Raw genomic sequence first — 22,485 nt, 5'->3', positions numbered from 1 at the left:
CATTGATATTTTGTATTTTTTTAAGACAAATGATATCTTGTATTGTTTGTAAAAAAAAAATATTTTTGATTTTGTAGCACATTACCAAGACCCTTGTTTTACTTCTTTTCCTTCCTTTTAACACCCAAAGATTGTTATAATATGTAGAGAACGCATTTTCTTAACTTCTTTTATGTTTCTTTGCAAAACTTCTAGTACTATTTTTGTCATCGATAATGCTCGGACTCAGATGACATGTTGAATTCTTTACTAATAAAAATAAAATAATAAAACTCAGTTGGGCGCTTTACATAAGAACCCTTTTCTACATAAAGACAAACAAAACAGATTATTTTTGCTATTTCAAACCAACTAACCATCAAATTGTGAACTTCAATTATTCTTTAGTAATAGCTTATGAACTTTATACATAGACATTATTGAATCAAACAACGGAACTGGACATGTAATCAAGAAAATACATATGTATAGGTAATATGAGTACCTATCCTATCTAGTATCTATGAAAGCTTTTTAGAGGAAGTAGCCATAGAGTTCAAAGTAACAAATAGAGAAGTTCCAAGGATTAGTGGCATCAGTAGTGGGACCTGTGAGAGCAATCCGGAAATACCTAAAGGGAAGAAGGGCATTGGGAGCAACTATGGGCCAAGATGCAAACTGACCAGGTTTACATATTGTCCCATCATTTTCATGGATTCTCAACTCTCTCCAGCTTTTTCCATCCATTGAGCCCTGATAATTTCACACAACAATATTAAAAAATATTCATTAAAAGTACCGCATCTAATATATGATTTAAAAGATATGTCATGTCTATGTAAATTATTTTTACATCAACATCTAATGAAAATCCACTATTTTGTTACGACACTATTTTTGTGACAATGTTTTAAAGTTAACGGTATGACATGATAGAATTGAAGAACTCCAATTGAATGTTAGTTTTAACTTACAGTATATACCCATCAAATATAATAATGCATTAACTCTATATAGTAAAAAGAGTTTGTTGCAAAAAGTACAAAATATAAAATAAAAGGAATGAATGATCATGTATGGTAGATTCCATATAAAACTATTTATGAAGTAAATCTTTATCCTCATTCCCTAACTATACTCAATCAATCACACCCATCAAATTTCTATAAAAAAAGTTAAATCATTTTCCATATTTAAAATCTAAGAGTTAAATCATTATACACTAGTATTGTAAACTTTTTGTGTTAGAATTTTACACTAATAGTGTATTCACATTAAATTCTTTTCATTTTTTATTCCAACACCAATCCTTTATATCTCCTTCAACTTGAACAACTGAAACAATGGCCCACAGAACAGAGATTGTGTACCTGAATATTCCAACATCTCGGAAAGGCCTTGGAGCCATCCTGCCTCATGGTATAGTAGTTGCACATAAGCTGCATTAAAAAAAAAAAATTATTTTCTTAATCAAATGCCTCATTGAGTTGCAATTCTACTTTCAATACTTATTTGTCACGCGGAACTTAAATCTTCAAATTAAGAGTTTTAGTTTGAAGTCAGGTAATTTGATGTTTTTCACAAACTAAAATATAGAATAAATAGATTGTTATTGTTATTGTCATCGTTAGTCAAAACTGATTAGTCATGATAAATAGCACCCAAAGAAATATTAGCCAACATATATACACAATCAGCATGTTATGTACCTGATGATCCTGTCCAAGATCAACCATCCACCAGGAACAATTGTGTCCATTTTCCAAACGAGGCCCGGCGAAACATGTTCCCTGTGATAGCCAAATGAAGTATTAGGAGCCATCCAAGAAATTATTAGTTCAATAATAAATCACAGTAAATAAATTTAGCATACCCGGTATGTTCTTGATGCCAAAACCTTGGGATCAGTGTATCTTGAGTGGGGACTGCTGGCTGTGATGGTAATTTTCTTTGGCTGCCACAATATTTTTTTGTGAAGAAGATGTATAAACAGTTCAAAAGACCAACACTTACAATAAGAATTCCTAAAAACTGAAAGGTGAAAAAATAAAAGCATGATCTACCTCTGCCAAAAGAGGATTAACCCACTGGTGTTCACCATAGGATGTGCCTGCAAAGTATAGAACTCCATGGTCATCTCCATCACAAATATACTGGAGCTCCCTGTAACTAGACCGTCTATGTTGGAATCTAACACTGCAAGGACAGCCAATGAAAGTAAACTCCTGTTAGGATCTTTGTGTCATCAGGCCGAGAACGGAGAGCACAATCATTTCCAAACATACACAGAGAACTAAAAGCACAAAGAGAACATGCACAACTATAATCAAACTCAAAATATGCCTAACTTGGTAGCCAAGTAATCCAATTGTGAATTGAATTTGAACTCCTGACTTATTTAGAAAACCCTAAGCAGCCAAGAAAATAATGTGTAATTTATGATATTTTTCTACACTTCCAACATTTCTTTCCATTATCCATTTATCGCCAGTGTCAGTGGTCATATACATGGAACCTTGTACTGTTTAGCTCCTGTCAAGTCAGAGTCCAAGTAAGGGCGTACCATGTGTTAATATCTACATGTACAAAATATCATCCTCTATAACAATACTAGATACATAATTTTTGATCTTATAATTCTTCTATCTCTAGCTCCGTTTCAACTTCAAATGAAGGAAGGACGAAAGCAAATAGAATGGTGCCTGAACTAGAATATTTCCCCTGATCGTATACCCTAGAACTGTTATCTGGATGCAGAAAACAAGGACGTGAGACAAGAAAAGATAAATAGTGTAGCTTGATAGCAACGAAGGGAGGAAGAGAATGTTTGAGTCATTGGAATTGATTGTTCTAGTATGGATCTTGGAAAGAAATTCTTCCTATCATCCATATGGGGATCATGGCCATAGGTTTGTTAAATATGAATGATAGTACCCAAAAATAGAATGAAATGTTTATAATAGGGTAACAAAAATAGAATTGAATTAGTTTCACAACCACAAAAGCTATTGCTATCCACTGAGGAGACAAACTACGATGAAGAACTTACTTATTTTCATTTTCTGACCTTCCCAGTCCAGATTTAACAAAATTGATTGCCTCGTCAACCTGGAAGAATATAAACAACAACACAATTAATCTAAGATAAAATTTACAAAGCCGCACTAAATATACAACCACAATCAAATGGAAGAAGACAAATATTCTTAATTGGAATAAGACAGAAAACTTACAAGACTTAGGAGATCAGGAATATTCCTGACAATGTTGCTATTCTGCAACTGCACAGTTAATACAATGGTGTGATTAGAATAAGAATGTATAACTAAACCATGTGCCAGTAAAACTGACCATAAATGTAGAGCAGGCGAACCTTGTCAAGTAAGGAACACTGTAGTAGTGGAAATCGCACAAATGACAGCAAGTCATAAACTAACTGAAGCCTCTCACCAAAAAGGAGTTCAGGTTTTGAATTTGTTATTAACTGGTCAACCACTTCCCAGCCAAATATCTCTTTTGCATTCATGCCAAACATTAGGATTGCATTAAGAACTTTCTCTTCAGATGTCACTGTCAGATCTGGATGCTGCAAAGTTCAAATATAGATTTGAGAAATCATCAGTTGGTTGCTCTAATATTACAATACGACCTACTATGACAGAGTTAGGCAATTTTCTGATGTATAGTAGATTTTCTCTACACTGATATCCAGGGGATTTTCTGTTTTGGCTTTTGGTTATAGAGAAACTTAGAGCTTCAAATGTGTGAATTGGTATATACAGTTCTCAAACCAAGCAACTTAGATCCGATCCACATTGCACATGCAGAAATTTACCAAAAATACTGTTCCAATCCATATATAAGTAAACCCCAATCTTTTATACTGTATGCCCTCCTACCCATAAAACTTTTCTGAATTACATGTAAGCAAATGATACGCAAACTCTTAAGAAGATACTGTAATTTAGTTATGATCCTTGGATTTAAAATCAAATTCAACAAATGGAACAACTTCAAGAGAAACACACCTTAATGATATTGAAGAAGGTTGTATCATCTAACAAAACAAAGTCAGTACTGGCACTGATAAAATAGTCAAAGTTCATGCAAATCCTCCTCTGCAGTGTTTCTTTAACAAGTCTACATGATGGGATTGAAGAAAGCACTTGGAGGAGTGGACAGGCAGAGTCCTGCAACAAAGTTCAATAGTTAGCTTCAAAAGCTACGGCATTATTAGTTGCCAAAATTGTCTGCTTCCTCCTCCATTTAATTTGTTTGTATAATAGAAAAACTCTGTTGTATGACCTTCACCCCAAAAGAGGAACTTCATCCCTGCATATGATATGTAGACAACAAGTATCAATATCTTATAATTGATTAGTGTAAAATGGTTCTCTTCTCTTCTTTTGTTCTCATAAGTCCGAAACCGCAACTCTCTTCTCCAATCACTTAATCAAGTGGAATCCACAAGATCAATGATTCTAATTTCCTAGTAAGTACTGATTACTGTTGTGAGTGAAGTTTACCCAACTACCTGTGAGAGGCATTCTAAAAGCATTTTGCAGCATTCTTGGTGAAGAAAAGTCACTCCGAATCGATCAGCCAATAGAAGGAGTTGAAGCAACAAAGAACTAGAATCAATAACATTCTCATTCAATTGCTGATCATATAAAAAGTCAAGCATGGCTTTGAAAGCTTCTGGCGGCACATCCCGTAAAGTAACCTCTGATGACATGCTTTCACTCATTCCATTTGTAAACATCTGTCAAAATAATATCTTTAACTGACGGCTCACGTGGACGGTATACAAAATATAAAGTATAGCTATAGCCTAAATTACATTACAAGTAAAAACTGGTATAGCATGAATATTATTTGCATAAAGATAAAGTTAAGGATAAAGATAAAAAATAAAATAAAAATAAAAAAATAAAAAATAGGAAGACTTGTTTCTGGACAATATGCTAGCTAACTAACATTGCAATGATCCAAGTAGAACATGTTGAATGTTGAAACTATTTACAATGGAACTGAGATGTTAATTGATCAACATAACAAGTGACAAGAATAAATTTGAAACAAGGCATAATCCTAAACATGATACTCATTTTATTCACCTGATCAACTTTTTTAGTAGTTCTTTAGAGATTAGAATGGAAAAACTTAAAACAAAATATATCAGACATTTCAAATCCTGCCAAATGTAGAAGAAATTATTTTGGGAGATTTGTAAACATCCTTTGAAAGTGTTGCTGGAAATACAGTCCATCAATTTTGAGCTGAAATTTCACATAATTAAGCTCACTTAATACTTTAATACTTCGTCTATAAAATGAAAAGTTTGATGGTTAGGTGTTTAAATCTTCTTGTTATGAATCACAAATTATGAGATAACAAATTGTGAAATTGGCTCACCTTGGCAAAGGGGATACTCCATAAGCTGAGAACAATTCTATGTGCTCGTGCAATAAACCCATAACTCTCAATATAGATGTTGACATCACTGAACTGGCCTGATAGCTTTAATTGGCCAAGTCTCTGAATGCTGACAGGAAGTGAGGGTAACGTTGAAGAATGAGGTCCAATACATGGATACGTTAACTCCACATTCTTGCCAGTGTCAAACAACTTGTTATCTCCCTTAAAACGTTCCATAACGTCTTCACATTGCTTCACAAGTGGCATGACTTCAAACTGTAGACTTATAGCCCTCAAAGAACAAAGTTGTTCCTGTGGAATCTACAAGATAGAAAGGCACAACTACCTTAACATTAACAGTAAATCAAATTAAATAAAAATAGATGGGTGTCATTTAAACAAGAATATGAAGAATATAAAGTGGGGTGGGATAGTAAAGAGGAAGGAGAGGTACCTGGGTCCAGCCAGTGTAGATGTAGCGAAGCAGTGCATGTAGAAGCGGATAAGAAATAGTCGGTAATGTGATGGCAAAGGAGGAGAAAGGAAAGTTTCCAGAAGCAGCTAAAATAGGCTTGTGAGCAGGAACAGGTCTTTCCTCTGGACCAACGATGAATAACATATCAGACAGATCCCAACTCTCAAGAAAATTGTTGAGTCCCCATTTGTCATAGTCCATATGCATATGCAAATCCTCTTCCTCTTCAACTTGGTGATAATGGTTGGAGTATGAGAAAGGCATAGGACGAGTAGTGTGTGCTAATGAGAGAACAGTAACATTTCTGTATTTGACATGTTTATCCCAACTACTGAGACCAATATACTGAACATTACAATTGGGATTTGAATCAGACCACTGGAAGACAACATCCTGGAAAGGGTATTTCCCATTACCTATGCTGATGAGGCCATCATAGATACTTATCCAATAACTCTGAAAAGTGTTGGAACCACAGAGTCCAACACCGGCCGCGTCAACAACAGTTTTACCGTTGACCTCAATTCTGAGGCGTCGATTCCTATGACTTCCCAATATGATTGTGTAGTGAGGACTGCTATCTCTTTTGTAGTGGTACCCTTGACTTCCAACATTCTCTCTAAAAACCAATGTGACATCGTTGCAAGCAAATGCTTCGAAAGTCACGCATCCCCTACCTGCTTCACGGAATTTTAAATCTTCTCTCCACGCGCACTCAAACGGCGCCACAGTCAGGAATTTCTCCACCATCTTTTTAATCAAATCAAACAACTATTGCCCTTGTTGTGAGTATTATTCAATATGAACATCAATATCAATACTCAATCAATGTATACATGTATATTTATTTGAATATGGAAGCCAAGTAGTAAGGTAAATCAAGATGCAGTTATATATTCGAAACAGTGAAACATCACTATCTCGAGACAGAAAGCAACTAGAACCTTTCCAATACAAATAGTATTAATGTGACACCCTAAACTCCAAATTGAAATAGATAATAAAATGCATTAGTTTTGAAAGAATTCATTGCGGTTCCAAAATAGAGTGTAAAAATTTCTTTTAAAAATATAAGGCTCAGGATCCCACATTCACACTTACACAAAATGCTTACATCAAAATTCTCAATTAAAAATCTTTTAATATCGAAATAGCTGATGCTTATTAAAAATAAACTTCTAGCATCAAAACATGTTCAAAACATAGAAACAATTAATTTCCATCTCCGAATAAAAGATTAAAAGGTAATACAATTTGACCGATGAAGTTTACAAAACATAAATTAGTTCAAAACTCGATAAAAATACAATAAATGACTCCCACCCGGTTATCACTTATTAGAGCATGGATCACTAACCGATAATTTGAAATAACTGTGTTTTCGCAAACGCGCACACACAAACAACGAATGAGGTGAACTTTGATAAAATGTAATAGTATAAAATAATTGAGAAGAATCCGTAAAAATATCAATTAAATACCGTATCATATCAAATCACAATTAACAAGAATAATCAAAGTAGAACATGAATACAATCAACAACATCGAGGTAAGTCAAGGCACATATCAAGTAATGTTATGCATGATATTATACTTTAGACTCTCCTCTTTCCTTGGTACCATTCTACTTTGAAGTACTTGGTTAGGAGATTTAATAATATGTCACCACTTGAGTGGACGGACACATCAAAATTGCTATTGCTCTTATGGACAAGTCACAATGGCCAAGTACTTATGGATCAATACTAGATAGCAATACTAGATCATTAACACACTACATCAATTATGCAAGTATTTACAATTCATCACATTTTACATCATATAACAATATCAAGGATAGGTATAAATAAATACAGTACAAAATATGTCAATACACAATAATTCAACTATCACACAATCTACAAAATCAAATCAAACAACATCCTTTAAAAGTTTCTAATTCATGTTTTAACCTAACCAAATTCCAAGTATTTTCATTAATCAATTATTACTAAAAAAGGTTCATCCGTAGAGCTCCAAATGAATTGTGGGAATACGGTTTTCTTATTCATCTCACTTATTTTATACTCATGAATTCGAACTCGCTATCACCTCATACCTTAGTTTGAAGCCTTCCTACAAGGATGAAAAATAATATTCAGCAACAATGGCAGATTGGCAGCACTAACGAACGAGTCCAAAACATTGACGAATCCGCAAAGTTAACGAAACATGGCTGATAATTTATACAGAACATAAAAATCAATATTAAATAATTATTAAAAAATTTAGAAACAAAAAACGGAGTCAAAACCACACAAAACAGATAGTAAAAAAAGTCTCACCGACGTGCCGGAGAGCCAACATGGTCGGACGTCAACTTCACCAAAATGTGCGAATGAGTATTGCTTTCTGAAGGTTTCGACGAGAGGAATCCAAAAAAGATATCAATTTTCCCAAACTTCGATCGTAGTGACCGGAAATGTCAAAAAACTGTTCGCCTAAGGAAATAAACATGGCTATTTCCGGTGAAACGGAGTCACGATCGATGGAACTGATGCCAAAAATAGATCCAGTGGTCAATTTTGTGTGGGAATTAGGTTGAAATTGATTCAAATGGCAAGAAAATCGTGAGAATGAATTTGAGAGAAGAGAGTTTTGTTTTCCTTTTTCAATGGCAGCAGCGCAGTGAGGAAGAAGAGCTAACTTTTTTTGTTTTTATAAACAAGAGGGGCTCAAACTCATTTTATTCATTTTTAAAATAAATAACTCATATAAATTTAACACACCGTTAATTTAAATAGAGATTCCAAAATATTAATCATATATTTAAATAATTGTTTATTAAACAAATATAAATAATTAAAATATAATTATATGTATGTTTATTATTTAATCAAGTAGGCACAATAATTAATTTGACATATATCCAAATTCTCCTTTAAAATACTCACATTCATATACTTTTTAATAAAATAATAATTAATTTATATTACTAATTATATAAAATTATTATATCAAATCAAACGTATTTTACAAGAAGGGAATATTTGTATTAATTGATTTACTAAATTAGATATTTCGTTGAGTAAAATTAAGATTGTTTTTTGATTTTCTGTTATTTTTGTCTTGTATTTGTTTAATGAATTTTATAAAGGTCTAATTTCTCTAAACTTAATTCTCTATTTCTTTTTTTCATTAATAAAAGAAAAATAAATAAGATTATTACTAAAATATACAAAGAAGAAATTTATGGTATTACAAGTAACATATAATATATGGTGAATTATAAAGCATACAAAATTTTAAAATAGTGAAATATACTGGATACTTACTTGGTATGATTTTGTATTATAAATTTAACATTTAAATTTTTTTAATTAATATTTATATACCTTAATTTTTATAAAATATCATATCTGCTACTGGTACCAATATATGAATGATAGCATTGATATACAATAAATATATAAAAGATTGTTGGATTAGATTAGATGAATGAATAGATCTGAATCCATGTTGGGCCACATTCTTATCCAAGAAAATAAGAAAAGAAAAGAAATATCTATGTTGACTAAGATCCTCGTAAGATGAATGAAATGAAAACTACAAAACATATTTCTTTGATTGTCATCTTGCGCGTATCTTAAATGATTGAACACGTGGGACCGTCCTCGTCACCTAATCGTTCACCATCCATATCTCATACCCAACATTATTACTAATTATTATTATTATTATTATTATTATTATTATTATTATTATTATTATTATTATTATTATTATTATTATTATTATTATTATTATTTGTTAATTAATTTGTAAAAAGTAATAATAATGCTACCTTAACGCATAACACCAATTAATTGATTGATGAGAAAATTTTGAGGTTGATTTTGTCTTAATCACACCGTGTCTCCCCGCTTCTGGATTCTTCTTTAGCACTTACCCACAATTACACGTCACTCTTCCTCTTATTGTAAAGAGTAGTAATTTTACACATATTATAGGTTAAATAAAAAACAATATTAAATGATGATGTAATATAAGTGTTGTTAAAAAAAAGTAATGTTTAAATCAAGTATAATTTATTTAATTTTTTTAGTTTAATTATCGTTCACTTATGTTAAAAGTCAAATATATATAATAAATAAATAATTATGATAATAAATAATATAAAAATTCTTCACATTGATAATGTAAATAAATTAAATTTATAGTTTTAGTTCTTTGTTTTTTTATTAATTTACAAAATCGTTTTTTTATTTTAAAATATCATAGTTTTGGTCTATTATTTTGATTTTTTAACTAAAAAATAATAATATAATATATTTTAAATAATGTAATATATAATATAATAACGTAGAATGATTAAATTTATTGTTTATTTAATATTCTTAATTAAAATTAATTTTATAAAACTAATTTATCATAAATAAATTTTAGTTATCGCTACAGGACAAAACAGACATAGTATTTTTTTGGCTTACTTGCAGTTTTGATCCTCTTATTTTAACTGAATCGCGAAAGTAATCCCCTCATTTTATTTATCCCCAGTTTTGGTGCCCCAAGCAGAATTTTGGTCCAAAACTTGATAAAATTTTATTTTTTTTGCATTTATTTAAGTCACACAATGCCTCAAGGTTTCATTTGCAACAATTGTACTTGAAATATATGATCATAAATGGTGTAGTACGGCTTTAAAAACTAAAATTTCATCAAGTTTTGGACTAAAATTCTGTTTGGGGACCAAAACTGGGGAGAAACAAAATAGAAGGACTACTTTCGCGATTCAGCTAAAATAGGAGACTAAAACTGCAATTAAACCTATTTTTTTCTTGTGAAGAAGTGGTATGTAGCACCCAAAAACTAAAAGAAAAAAAAAAGATTTAGAGTAAATTCTTTTTTTTAATTTACTTTTTCCTCCTCTTTTGGTTTTTTTTCTTTAATTATCTACAATGAGATATAAGAGGTAAAATGGTCATAGCGCATAGGAGGGTTGTTGCCTGTTGACATCTAGAACGGCAAATGGTTAGAGAGTATAATTCCGTTGAAAATTGGATTTTGTTTCCACAATTCAACTTATATTTTTAAAATGTAAAAAATTTAATTTTATCTCTTTTATTTTTATTTAATCAAAGATGAAAAAAATTGTTTCAAAATGTACCTCGAATTAAAATATCTGATAATTAAATTGTTTACTCTAAAAATTTGGTATACATATTAATATTATTAGAAAATTTTCGATAATATAATTTGAGTAACTTGAAATTTGCCAATAAATTTTTTGATACACTATTTATATTACATAAAATTTTGTGCCTTAAATTTCTAGTAGTTAATTTAATTCTACCAAAAAGTTTAAATTTTATTCTACCGAAAGTTTTAAAGTTTGAAATTTTCAATACCTAATTTTTGTTTATTATGGATTTTTTTAAAACCTTTTTTTAGGGATGAAAAAAATACCATTATGTATACATTCGACTGAAACATTCACAACTAATCAAATTTTTAAGTCACAAGAAGTTGTCATATCATGGGCAAGAGAAATTGACCGAAAAAATCGAGTAGTTGTTATTATTACTCGTTTTGACATAAATACCAGAAATAGAGGAATTAAGTCAAAATTAATTCTCACTTGTGATAGAGGTGGAAAATATCTCAAACAAAAATAACTGAGACACTTCAACTAAAATATATGGTTGGTCATTTAGACTTAGATCGAAACAAGCCTATTAGCAAGCACCCAGACAAACCTTACAACAACTTATGATAAAATGAAGTTAGAAAATATTTGACGAGTTTCCTCCTATAATTCATTTGTATGTCAAATACATAGTTAATGTTGAAACATATGAAAACTGTGAATATCATGTTATTGTTGCTTTACTTGATCATAGCGAAGAATATTGGAGCATTGTGCATCGACAATTGTATACGAATATTAAGTCCAAACCTGATTTATATGTTGCATTATTCAAGAAACATTTGCAGGAAGTGACAGACTATTTGCTTGTAACTGATTTGAGAAACTAACCCAACGAGAAAATGGATGAGCATTCAAAATATGGGTTATCTGATAGCAACAAAATATAATATCGTTCTTATGACATTGAGATTTTTTTATTTTTTTTTACTTTTTCTCATTTAGGGGTGCACACAATAGAGGCCTATCACGTGATTGTATTATCGGCATTGGTTTTATTAATGAAACTCATTTGGTTCAAGTTAAATTGTGTTTCATCTCTCACCAAAATAAGATTATTGTCGACCATATGGAAACTACATTGTTGTAGATGACGTAACTCAGATGTAGTAATTCAATAATCTATTTGAGTAGTATCTTGATGTACGCATGCCTGCTTTTTCGTACCTGCTTTCCTTTTCTTTCTTTTTTTTCCTTTCCTCCTTTCCTCATTTTTTTTTCTTTTCTGCTTCCCTGCTGCAAGCTTTTCTACTTCTCTGATGCAAGCTTGCAGCAGCTCCCCCTCCCTATTTATTTGTTTTATTTTATTTTTTGATTGGTTTGTAGTTTAATAAAATTATTATTTTTACCCAATTTTATTCATTGACACATAGATTCATCGTTTAAGTCTATGAATTGATAACAAAATCAATATAAAGAAAAAAGATTTGTTTTTACTACTTAAGATAAAAAAAATAGAGAAAGTTCGAGTAGAAGAGAAACAATATATTAGAGAAAAAAGAAATACAAAATACAAACAAAATATTTTAAATCTCTTCAATATTAATATTATTTATATATGATTTCTTTTACTATTACAGTATACGTACAAATAAAAAATTATATTCATGGTATTCCAATCTTGTGTTGTCATACTTATTGTTTATTTATTTATTTCTTCAATCATTAACGTTAGAAACTGTAAACTAAAAACAAATGAATAAGAATGAAAATATTATAGAAAAATTAACATAAATCAAAAGAGAATCAAAACAAATAAACAAATAGATGGAGAATCATTGTTGCCACTACTGCCGTCAACGTTTCCTCAATACCATTTCTCTTTCTTTCCTTTCTTCCTCTTTTTCTCTCTTCTATGCGCTAACTCACTCTCCTCTTTTTCATTATTTATTTCTTCTATTTCGCTTTTCTTTTGTCTAGGTTGTTTTATATATAATTTTTTTTTAAAGTTTCCATTTCTCTTTCTTTCCTTTCTTCCTCTTTTTCTCTCTTCTATGCGCTAACTCACTCTCCTCTTTTTCATTATTTATTTCTTCTCTTTCGCTTTTCTTTTGTCTAGTTTGTTTTATATATAATTTTTTTTAAAGTTTTACTAAAAAAGTTTGGGCTCCCAGCCCAACTATTTTTATTTTTATTTTAATTATGTAATCCAATTTTTTTTTTCTTTTTCTATTTGATAGGTCAAGTTTTTTTTTAATTATTATTCTTTGACTAAAAATAATTTTTAAAGTTTAATTATATTTTACTCTTTCTTGAAATTTGAAGTTTAGCTTTAATTTCTCCTAAAAAAAACAAAACAGAAATATTAACAATAATTATTGAAATTGATTGAGACGAGACATCTTATTGATTTTATATATTTATAACATCTGAATTGCGACAACTTGATGATCTTAAACTCCAAAATAATAATAATTTTTTAATAAAATTGGATTGATCAAGATATAACATTATGTTAGTTTTGGTTTAAAACACATGAGTTGTGACAACTCTGGGACCTTAATTATTTTCAACTAAATTCAAACAAACAACCAAACATATTCATCCGAATCAATTTCTCAACTCGAGATCTTTTCCTTCATCAAATGAATAATATTATTTAATCAAATTTAAATTTTCGCAACAAAACTTATTTCTTTAAAAGCAATGAGCACATCTGCATTTTCTACCAAAGAATTACGTAGCTTTGATTTCTCTATCGCACTCGGAGATAAGTAGGAGCAAAATCGCACTCTTGTCAAGCATAATAATTAAAATATATTTTTTTCTTTATATTTTAAATATACTCTTATCTCTATATTATTAAAACAAAAGGATTATATATGCAAAAAAAAATTGAGAAATAAATTTATATAAGTTAACATTAATTTTGCGCAATTAATTATAGATAAGTGTATTTTAACAAACGTCGTAGGGTGCTAATACCTTTCCTACGCATAATCAACTCCCGAACTCAAAATTTGATTTAAAATACCATTTTTCTATTTTTAAAGGTTTACCAATATTTTTCTTATTTTAAAATAAATGTTGGTAGTGACTCCATATATATTTACTAAGTCATTTAACTATTGAAATAACTCTTTTAAAAACTACTTTTTTTCTTCTCTTTCTCAATTAGTACACTTTATCATTTGACTCTTTTCAGTAAATTAAATTAAACTCTAAGAGTTCCTAACACCGTTGAATCAGTAAATTAACTATTTCAACCAAATTGAGTTCCTAAAATTGGCTTGTATTGTAATAAACTATAGGCTAAATTACATCCCTTAACTTAATTTCAGGTAACGTTTTAGTCATTTATCTTTTTTTCCCGAGTTGGTCATTTATTTTAATTTTAAGTGGCAATTTGATATTTTATGTTTTAAAATTTCAACAATGTTATCCTTTTTTTGTACAAAAATTCAAAAAAATCATCAAAATTTTCAACAAAAACCCGTAAATTAATAATCATCTTCAATATAACACAAATTTTATCAAATTCATAACTCAAATATTCAAATACACTCATATTTTCATCTCCAACAAGTTATGAATTTATTTCAAGATTTAAGTTATGAATTTGATTAAATTTGTATTTTTATTGAAGATGATAATGAATTTTATGGATTTTGTTTGAAAAATTTGATGATTTTTTTGAATTTTTGTAAAAATAAGGACAACATTATTGACATTTTAAAACATAAAATATCAAATTGTCACTTAAAATTAAAATAAATGACCAACTCGGAAAAAAAAAATAAAGGACTAAAACGTTACCTGAAATTAAGTTAAAGGACCGCAGATGTAATTTAGTCTAAATTATACTATAAATATATTAAACTATACATACTATGGTATACTATATAATAAAATAAATTATTTACTAACTTGTTTATTCCACATTCTAACTGAAATGTGATGCTCATAGTCTTTAAGTACGGAAAGATCGAAAAGATCTCCAGGAAATATAGGTTGTTTAGACTGTTGAAGTTGATGCATGTTATCATAGTGCTACTCATGCTCCTCGTGATCATGTTGTATATATTCCTCAAATGCAAGATCTTGTTGTTTATCTCGCTCAAACTCAGGTTGAATATAATAATCATCCTCTTGTTGCACTATTTGTTCCTATTTCTCCTCTTTTTTTTTTTAACAACAGCTCTCCTATTAGATTGCGTAGGAGGTCGAATTCGAAAATATTTCACAATGTTTTTCGCTCCTCTGGTCCCCAATGAAAAAAATTTAAACAAAAAAATTGAGAAAAAGAAACCTCACCCGGAAATTTCAGGAACGAAATTTTAGGGAGCTAGTTTGAATCGAAAATTTGAAATTTTCGTTAGTTATATTTCAATACTGGAAATTTCAAAAATAAAATTTCTGATTGAAAACAACTACTAGATATTTCAAATTTTCGGTTGAAACTAGCTCCCGAAAATTTTAAAAATGAAATTTTCAGTATTGAAATATAACTGCCGAAAATTTCGTTCTTGAAATTTCCGGTTAGAGAATTTAGTGGAAAAAAATTACTTTTCGAAAATATTGAAATGAGGGGGTATGATCAAAATATCCAAATTTGTTTTAGTTTTTACTTTTCATTTAAGGATATTTTAGCAAATTAAGAGACAGTTTTTTTAACTAAAGGGTATAAGTTCAATTGTGAGGGTACAAAATTCAATTCTTATTTTTTTATGGACCAAAATAGATATCCAAACAAGATGAAAAATACGTTCAAAACATGCTAGTCTCACAAGTCTATGGACCAACTAACCAACAAGTAATTAAATAAGTTATAAATAACCATTATTTTCAAAAAAATAAAATATATTTCTCGAAATTTCAATAAAGTATTTTTCTAATTTCAATGTTTTCAAATATAAGAATATTGTTTCAACATTTAATGCAGCCAACATCTAAAAAATAGTACATTTAAAAATTTAATACATTCTAAAATCACATTTTAAACTCAAAATAACTGTAGATTACTCCACGACTCGACAAATACATAACAAAAGTGCCACACGATCAAGGAGGCTTACAAAAAATTGTGACTGATACTTGAATCTACGGACAACAAATAATTCTCAATGAAGTATACACATATTTAAAAGAAGAAATATTTAAAATTCAATTAATTCAAGAAACAAAATCTAAATAAGCAACCTTAAAAGGATCATAGAAAATCTAACATGTAAAAACATAAATTTTTAAGAATCAGGCTTCATCTTATTAATAGGCGTCTCCTCCTACGGGTGATCTTTCCCTTAGGGACAGTTCTATCAACATATAGCAATTTTCTCTCAATCCCACAAATGCATCATATCACATCAATTAGAAAGTTTATATATTGTTGATAGTTCTCTCATTCTAAGAATGACATCTCTAACAGAAGCGACTTCATATAACGTGAAACTCTCTCAAATTGAAACATATTGTAACTAGGTATATCCATCCCATTAACGATTACATAACTATAACAACAATTTTCCAAAACATTCATTTTAAAATCATTTTCATACCATCACAACTTATGAAAAAATATATTCCAATGTACCTCCTTCAATATTTAAATATCTTATAGCTCATAGATAAGACAAACTATAAATGTAATATATATCAAAGAGCTTGATAATAAATAAATGATGGACAAAGAAGAATTTCAAAGGTTGTACTTATTGTTCTTAAATAAATATTTTTTAAATAGAACATAAATAAAGTAATAAATTATAGAATAATAAAAATATGTACCAATGATCGTCATTAACACTAAACTATAAAAAATCAACTAAATTTATCATCAAATTATTTCCAAAGAAGTAGAGAGTCTCAACTAATATATATGAACGTAAAAAATCCTTTCAAAACTTTAGAAGCTTATTCTAAGCTTTATTATCATAGGTAAATCTTTAAAATCCACTTTAAGAACCAAAATAATTTTTTAAACAAAAATACATATACCTAAAAATACTTTCATAGGCTTCAGAGACGGATTTAGAGGGGGCACACATGGGTTGGGCCTCCCTCTTATTTACACATTCATACTAATTATCATATAATCTCACAAATAATGTTAAAAAAGAAAAACATATACACACACACATAACTATATTATTATTACTTTTTCATAGGTTTTTTTTCTCTCCATTTTTTTATCTCCATTAGAGATAATCACTTGTTACATATTTAATAATTATCTATTAAATATATCGTAACTTTATTTTCTGTAAAAAAAATAAGGCAATAACAAGAAGGAGGAAGAGTTACATAAAGTCTTATTATTTCTTTTTTTCCACTCATATCATCAATTATAAACGATTATTTTTAATCTTAAAATTTTAGTTCAATTAATAAATATAAATATTATTAAATTAAATTAATATTATATTTTATGAGTTAAAACCTCACCGTTGTATATAAATTTTTAATAATTATCTTATCTCATTTACATATCTAAAATAATTAATGTATTTATACCGTGTCAAATACAATATCAATATTATTAATTTTATGTTCAAATAGCGTCACTAAAAGAAGAAACACACTTTAAGGTACATTAACCATAGTAATTATTTTTACACCTTATTTAATAGTAATGTGAGATGTATGCATATATCTTTACATATGAAACTTCTCAACTTATTTTTGGGAAATTTCCCCTCTTTAAAACATAAGTAAATTTGGAAAAATGGATTGAACAGTTCCACTTAATCCCAATTAAACTTATCTAAATTTGAAGAAATGGATAATCAGTATATCCAATCACAGGATCATGCGTATAATAAGTAGTTGGATCAGGATCGTTGAATTCATCCACATTCAGTTCAAATCTTTTAGGTAAATCTGGATTTGCCAAAAACATTCTTCCATAAGCCACCAAATCTGCATCACCAGATTCTATAGCGCAATTTCCTTCACTCCGATCGTAACCTCCTGCAACAATTAGGGTTCCTTTGAAGACATTTCTAACCGGCGCCAATGACCAATCGGTATCACACTTTTCAAATTGCGTAACCATTTTAGGATCAATCATATGAAGGTACAAAATCCCTAATTCATTCAATGATTTAGCCATGTAATTAGCCAATTGTTGAGGATCAGAATCTTCAGAATCGTTGTAATTAGCGAAAGGGGATAATCTCACACCAACTTTATCGGCTCCGATTTCATGAGTTATTGCATCTATAATTTGAAGTGGAAAGCGACAACGATTCTGTAAGTTTCCTCCATATTCATCATCTCTATCGTTTACTTTGTCTTTTAGAAATTGATCTAGTAAATATCCATTGGCTCCATGTATCTCTACTCCATCAAAACCTGCTTCCATGGCGTTTTTTGCTGCAATTCTAAACTCATTGACGAGTTTAGGGATTTCATTTGTTTCCAGGCGCCGAGGGGGTGGGTATTTATCAACTGCAACGAGATTGTTGAACACATCTCTCCGGAGACGCTTGTTTGTGGATGATATTGCGGCTCTACCTTCAGGCTGGTAAGCTGCATTCAAACTCTGGAATGAAATATAAATAAAAATAATAATTTAAAAGTGGATGTATCTAATTTCAGTTTTATTAGTATATATGGTGCTTACAATTGTTGGATACTCTTCCTGCATGCCAAAGTTGACAGAAAAATATACCACCCTTTTCATGAACTGCACTAACAATTGGTTTCCATGCCTCTACTTGTTCCCTTGTCCAAATGCCAGGCGTATTTGGGTACCTTTAATTTGGTTTCGTCACCCAAACAAGACCCAAATTAATATATATATTCTCTGAATAATATTAGTGTCGGTACTACTTTAGTACATAATATTAGAAATATATATATATTGTCAGATACTATTAGTATATAGTACTCTACAGAACTCGTAGTTAATTTTTTTAATAATAAATATAATAATTAAAAGAAAAAGATAACCTATCAAATTATTTATTTTAATTATTCATGAATTGTTTTATTATTATCAATGTGAAGTATAATAAATATTTTGTAAGTTGTGGACATAATAATTATTGAAAGACACTGTAGAAAAGAAAAATTATTTGTATTCAAAATGACATTTATTTTAAATAAATTTTTTTTTGCTAAAGTGACACTTATCTTGAAGTACACTTTATTGGATTAAAAAAGTTGTACTCCCTATAAAATATCATTATTTTGTTTTTAATTATGGTAAAAAAATTTATCAACTTTTATTTTTATTTTTTAGAAGAGACGATAAATTATATCATAATTAACTTATATTGTGAGGTTCCGAATTCGAATATAAGGTTATGTTGAACTTAATAATATCGGCATTTATCTTAATAATATAAGCTGTTAAAAAATTCATTTTCATTTTTTATCTCAAATTTTAAATAAATTATCTTTTAAATTTTTAATAATTTTTTACAGTAATATTTAGAATATATTTACCAATTCCTTGTACAAAAAGTTAAAATTTTATAACAAATGATGAATTAAATATAAAAACTTATATTTATTTTATTGTTGGTTAAAAAATTCTAAATTGTTGTAGAATTTATTTTTGTAATATCTCAAATATTACTATAAAAGATTATTTAAAAATTCAAAAAATATATTATAGTTGTATAAAATCAAGAACTAAAATATAAAAATAAAAATATTTAATAAATTAAAAATTAATAAAAAATTTATAATACTAAAAATAAAATAGTAAAATTTTATAAAAATTAAAAATTTATGTAATATTTAACAAAATTACCCTTGTGCTGTGTCGGACACACCAGAAGCTTCCCCGATTAAGAAGCCACCCTTAGTTGTTCTTTGAGAATAATATAGAGCAGCATGTGGCTGAGCCACAAAGTTGTAAGACCTTGATCGCGTTAACGGTGCCAATACTATTCTGCAATATTAAATTAAATTAAAGAGAAGGGATAAATTTTCAAGACATATATGAATATCATATATGTTAAGGACTCATATAAACTGTTTAGAACTCATAATACAATCGACATGCAAATTAAGTTTTATGTTTTAATTCTTATTAAATTTTATAGAAGCTGAGTTAAGATTTGATCATTTTATTTTGACTCAAACTTAAAATATTATTAAATACAAATGATTTTTCTCCAAAGATTTAAGTGAAAGAAATCTATGAACACTAAAATTGGATGTTAACTTTAATATATATAAAATGAGTCAAAAAATTATTATAATTATACTTATAAAATATGATATATATAATCTATATGATAATAGTTTTTAATTCAACTACTGATTTAAAAGTATATTTATGTGACACAATCATATTACCTGTGAGATAGATTAAAGTTTCCCATCTTGTATGGAGTGAGCAGAGGTATTGTGTCGTTGCCTTCTCCTTTTGCCATGGTCTTCGTGTTGCTCATCTTCTCTCTTCTTTCTACTTAATTCACAGCCATTGATTACTTATCCTTTCTGATACATTTGTGTGTTCATATACTGGCAATGTTGGTTACTGTGTGAAATTAGAGAATAAATAGTTTATATTTAATTTGAAGATTTGGAAAGAAAAAAAAGTGATTTATATAAATGCTGAAGAAATCTTTAAAATCATTTAACTAATAAAATAGATAAATTTTCTCCTATTTGAGTTAATTTGACATGTATCATTATATTTAATCTTTAAATTATTAATTAAATAAATTATCTTGAAAAAAAAATTATTTTCTATCGTTTATTTAATTAAGAAGCCCCCACAATAAATTTTTGGGTTCACATCATCACATGTGGTTTTTTTTTTTACTTGTAATAGCCGGTTAGCTTTTTTACTCGGTGTTTTATTTGTAAATGTCTAATTTTGTTGTTGCTTTTTTTGTTGTTTTCTTTTATGTGTAAAAGAAAACAATCCTCTTATTTCCACAGTAAAGTCACAAACCCTCTAGCCCTGTAAAAGAAAAGTGTTCACAAAGACATATTTTTTAAAGACGTGAGTGATTAGTGATTGATTTTTCATTCAAAGAACAAAACAAATTGCACATTTTACTTTAATGGTGAACAGTATATCAAACCCTCATCAAGCAAAATCTTCATGGGACACAAACATATATCTACATCTACATAAGTAGGAATAGTATTGGATCGATTTATGTAGTTATGTAAAGGTTTGTGTCTTAGAATTGCATCATTTCTAGAATAACTCAATTGTTAGAGTCGATGTGTGTGGTTCGGAGAGAAGAATGAGTTTGTCTCAAGTTAATTGGATAGGGCACACATTTTAAATAGCGGTCCCATTAAAGATTTTGTGATTTCGGCTATTACGGGTGCAGAACATATAAATCATATAAAACTCGTAAAAAGATGAGAGAAAATCAAAATTGTAAATGGACACCGAATAAAAAAATAAAAAATGTTAACCGGCTATTACACGTAAAAAATGAGTACCACCCGTGAACACATATTTTTGGGACCATATTAGGCGGAGACAGATCTAGAAACATGCTATACAAGGTGAAATAATAAATTATCTTACTAGAAAACTCGAAATAATGATACTAATTAGAAACGAAATATATTGTTTGGTCATTAAACTCGAATTTTTCATTTTACATCTCTAAATTTTTTCACTATTTCAATTTTTTTTAATTGGTTTAAATTAATAGTTATAATTATAAATTTTGTTAAATACTCTTTAAGATGTGTTTTCTCCGTTTTATAATCGGTGTCATTTTAATAAAAAAAAAATTATCTTAAAATAAATATTTTTCACAAATTTTAATATAATTTTGATTATTTTTTTTCTATACTACGTTTTAATGATTACTAATACACAACTTTCAAACATCATTATATTTTTTACCGATAATAATGAAAAATTCACCAATAATTAAGATCTGTAACTTAATAAAATAATTTTATCTTTATTTTAATTATTTATTTACACAAACTAAAAAATTTGTGGATTTACACTAACAAATTCTTTAAGAATTTGTTTAACTTACACCCACTCATTTTTTAATTGTTGTAAATTATAACTATAAATTTTTTTAAATACATTTAAGATATAACTCACTAAAAAAATAAGTCAACATAAATCAATAAATTCATATATATATATATATATATTTGAATTATTATTACTTATAATCATGAATAATGAATATTTTTGCAATAAAATGTAAAAAATTAATATAATACTTATAAACAACAAACTGATTATTTTTTTTTTTTTGTGAAATGATATTTTCTAAAATATAAACTTAAACAAACAATTATTTGTTTCATAAAAACAATCACTATATTTATTAATTTATAGAGAAAATATATAAAAAATCTTTAATTTGTAGATATACCATAAAAGTTCCCAATAAAATAATATATTGTTTTTGTCGATATTTTTTATTTACAAGAGCATACAATCAATACAACGTGATATCAATTAAAATTTAGAAACTAGTTAGAGACACGGCCGTTCGAGCAAGAATGTTGAGCAATATCATATTTATCAATATA

The 22,485-nt window shown here is 28.6% G+C and overlaps 2 protein-coding genes across 5 annotated transcripts; both read right to left on the bottom strand.

Moving 5' to 3' along the window:
* Positions 1–352: 352 nt before the first annotated feature.
* LOC101499130 (BTB/POZ domain-containing protein At2g30600) lies at positions 353–8,572 on the bottom strand. 4 transcript variants are annotated; one of them, XM_004512550.4, is made up of 14 exons: positions 8,198–8,572; positions 7,972–7,988; positions 5,852–6,643; positions 5,395–5,718; positions 4,514–4,741; positions 4,008–4,169; positions 3,353–3,565; positions 3,213–3,260; positions 3,029–3,087; positions 2,043–2,175; positions 1,853–1,933; positions 1,689–1,769; positions 1,350–1,418; positions 353–732 (listed from the first exon to the last, which is right to left on the bottom strand). In XM_004512550.4, exons 1-14 carry the CDS (start codon positions 8,217–8,219, stop codon positions 514–516), a joined length of 2,448 nt encoding a protein of 815 aa, XP_004512607.1. In that variant the 5' UTR covers positions 8,220–8,572; the 3' UTR covers positions 353–513. The 4 variants fall into 4 exon arrangements, with proteins under 4 accessions (XP_004512607.1, XP_004512609.1, XP_004512610.1 ...); XM_004512552.4 differs by having other exon boundaries at positions 5,852–6,651; positions 7,972–8,088; positions 8,198–8,571; XM_004512553.4 differs by having other exon boundaries at positions 7,972–8,088; positions 8,198–8,571.
* Positions 8,573–17,559: 8,987 nt separating this feature from the next.
* Positions 17,560–20,547, bottom strand: LOC101498570 (putative 12-oxophytodienoate reductase 11). The gene is made up of 4 exons (XM_004512548.3): positions 20,308–20,547; positions 19,757–19,897; positions 18,620–18,750; positions 17,560–18,525 (listed from the first exon to the last, which is right to left on the bottom strand). Exons 1-4 carry the CDS (start codon positions 20,400–20,402, stop codon positions 17,759–17,761), a joined length of 1,134 nt encoding a protein of 377 aa, XP_004512605.1. The 5' UTR covers positions 20,403–20,547; the 3' UTR covers positions 17,560–17,758.
* Between the last annotated feature and the right edge of the window lie 1,938 nt (positions 20,548–22,485).

The sequence above is a fragment of the Cicer arietinum genome, chromosome 8 (assembly GCF_000331145.2).
Source record: "Cicer arietinum cultivar CDC Frontier isolate Library 1 chromosome 8, Cicar.CDCFrontier_v2.0, whole genome shotgun sequence".
NCBI classification, from domain to species: domain Eukaryota; kingdom Viridiplantae; phylum Streptophyta; class Magnoliopsida; order Fabales; family Fabaceae; genus Cicer; species Cicer arietinum.
The sequence above is the reverse complement of the archived record's forward strand: the minus strand, read 5'-3'. Positions and strand labels throughout refer to the sequence as shown.

What these genes read in the sequence shown, in the direction of transcription:
- LOC101499130 (XM_004512550.4), bottom strand. Translation starts at nt 8,219, where the DNA reads ATGTTGGCTCTCCGGCACGTCG. An exon ending in TTTTAGAATGCCTCTCACAG is followed by an intron (nt 4,170 to 4,513) that starts GTAGTTGGGTAA and finishes ACTTTGTTGCAG; the next exon opens with GACTCTGCCTGTCCACTCCT. An exon ending in TTAATCCTCTTTTGGCAGAG is followed by an intron (nt 1,934 to 2,042) that starts GTAGATCATGCT and finishes ATATTGTGGCAG; the next exon opens with CCAAAGAAAATTACCATCAC.
- LOC101498570 (XM_004512548.3), bottom strand. Translation starts at nt 20,402, where the DNA reads ATGAGCAACACGAAGACCATGGCAAAAGGAGAAGGCAACGACACAATA. An exon ending in AACTTTAATCTATCTCACAG is followed by an intron (nt 19,898 to 20,307) that starts GTAATATGATTG and finishes TTAATATTGCAG; the next exon opens with AATAGTATTGGCACCGTTAA. An exon ending in AGGAAGAGTATCCAACAATT is followed by an intron (nt 18,526 to 18,619) that starts GTAAGCACCATA and finishes GTTTGAATGCAG; the next exon opens with CTTACCAGCCTGAAGGTAGA.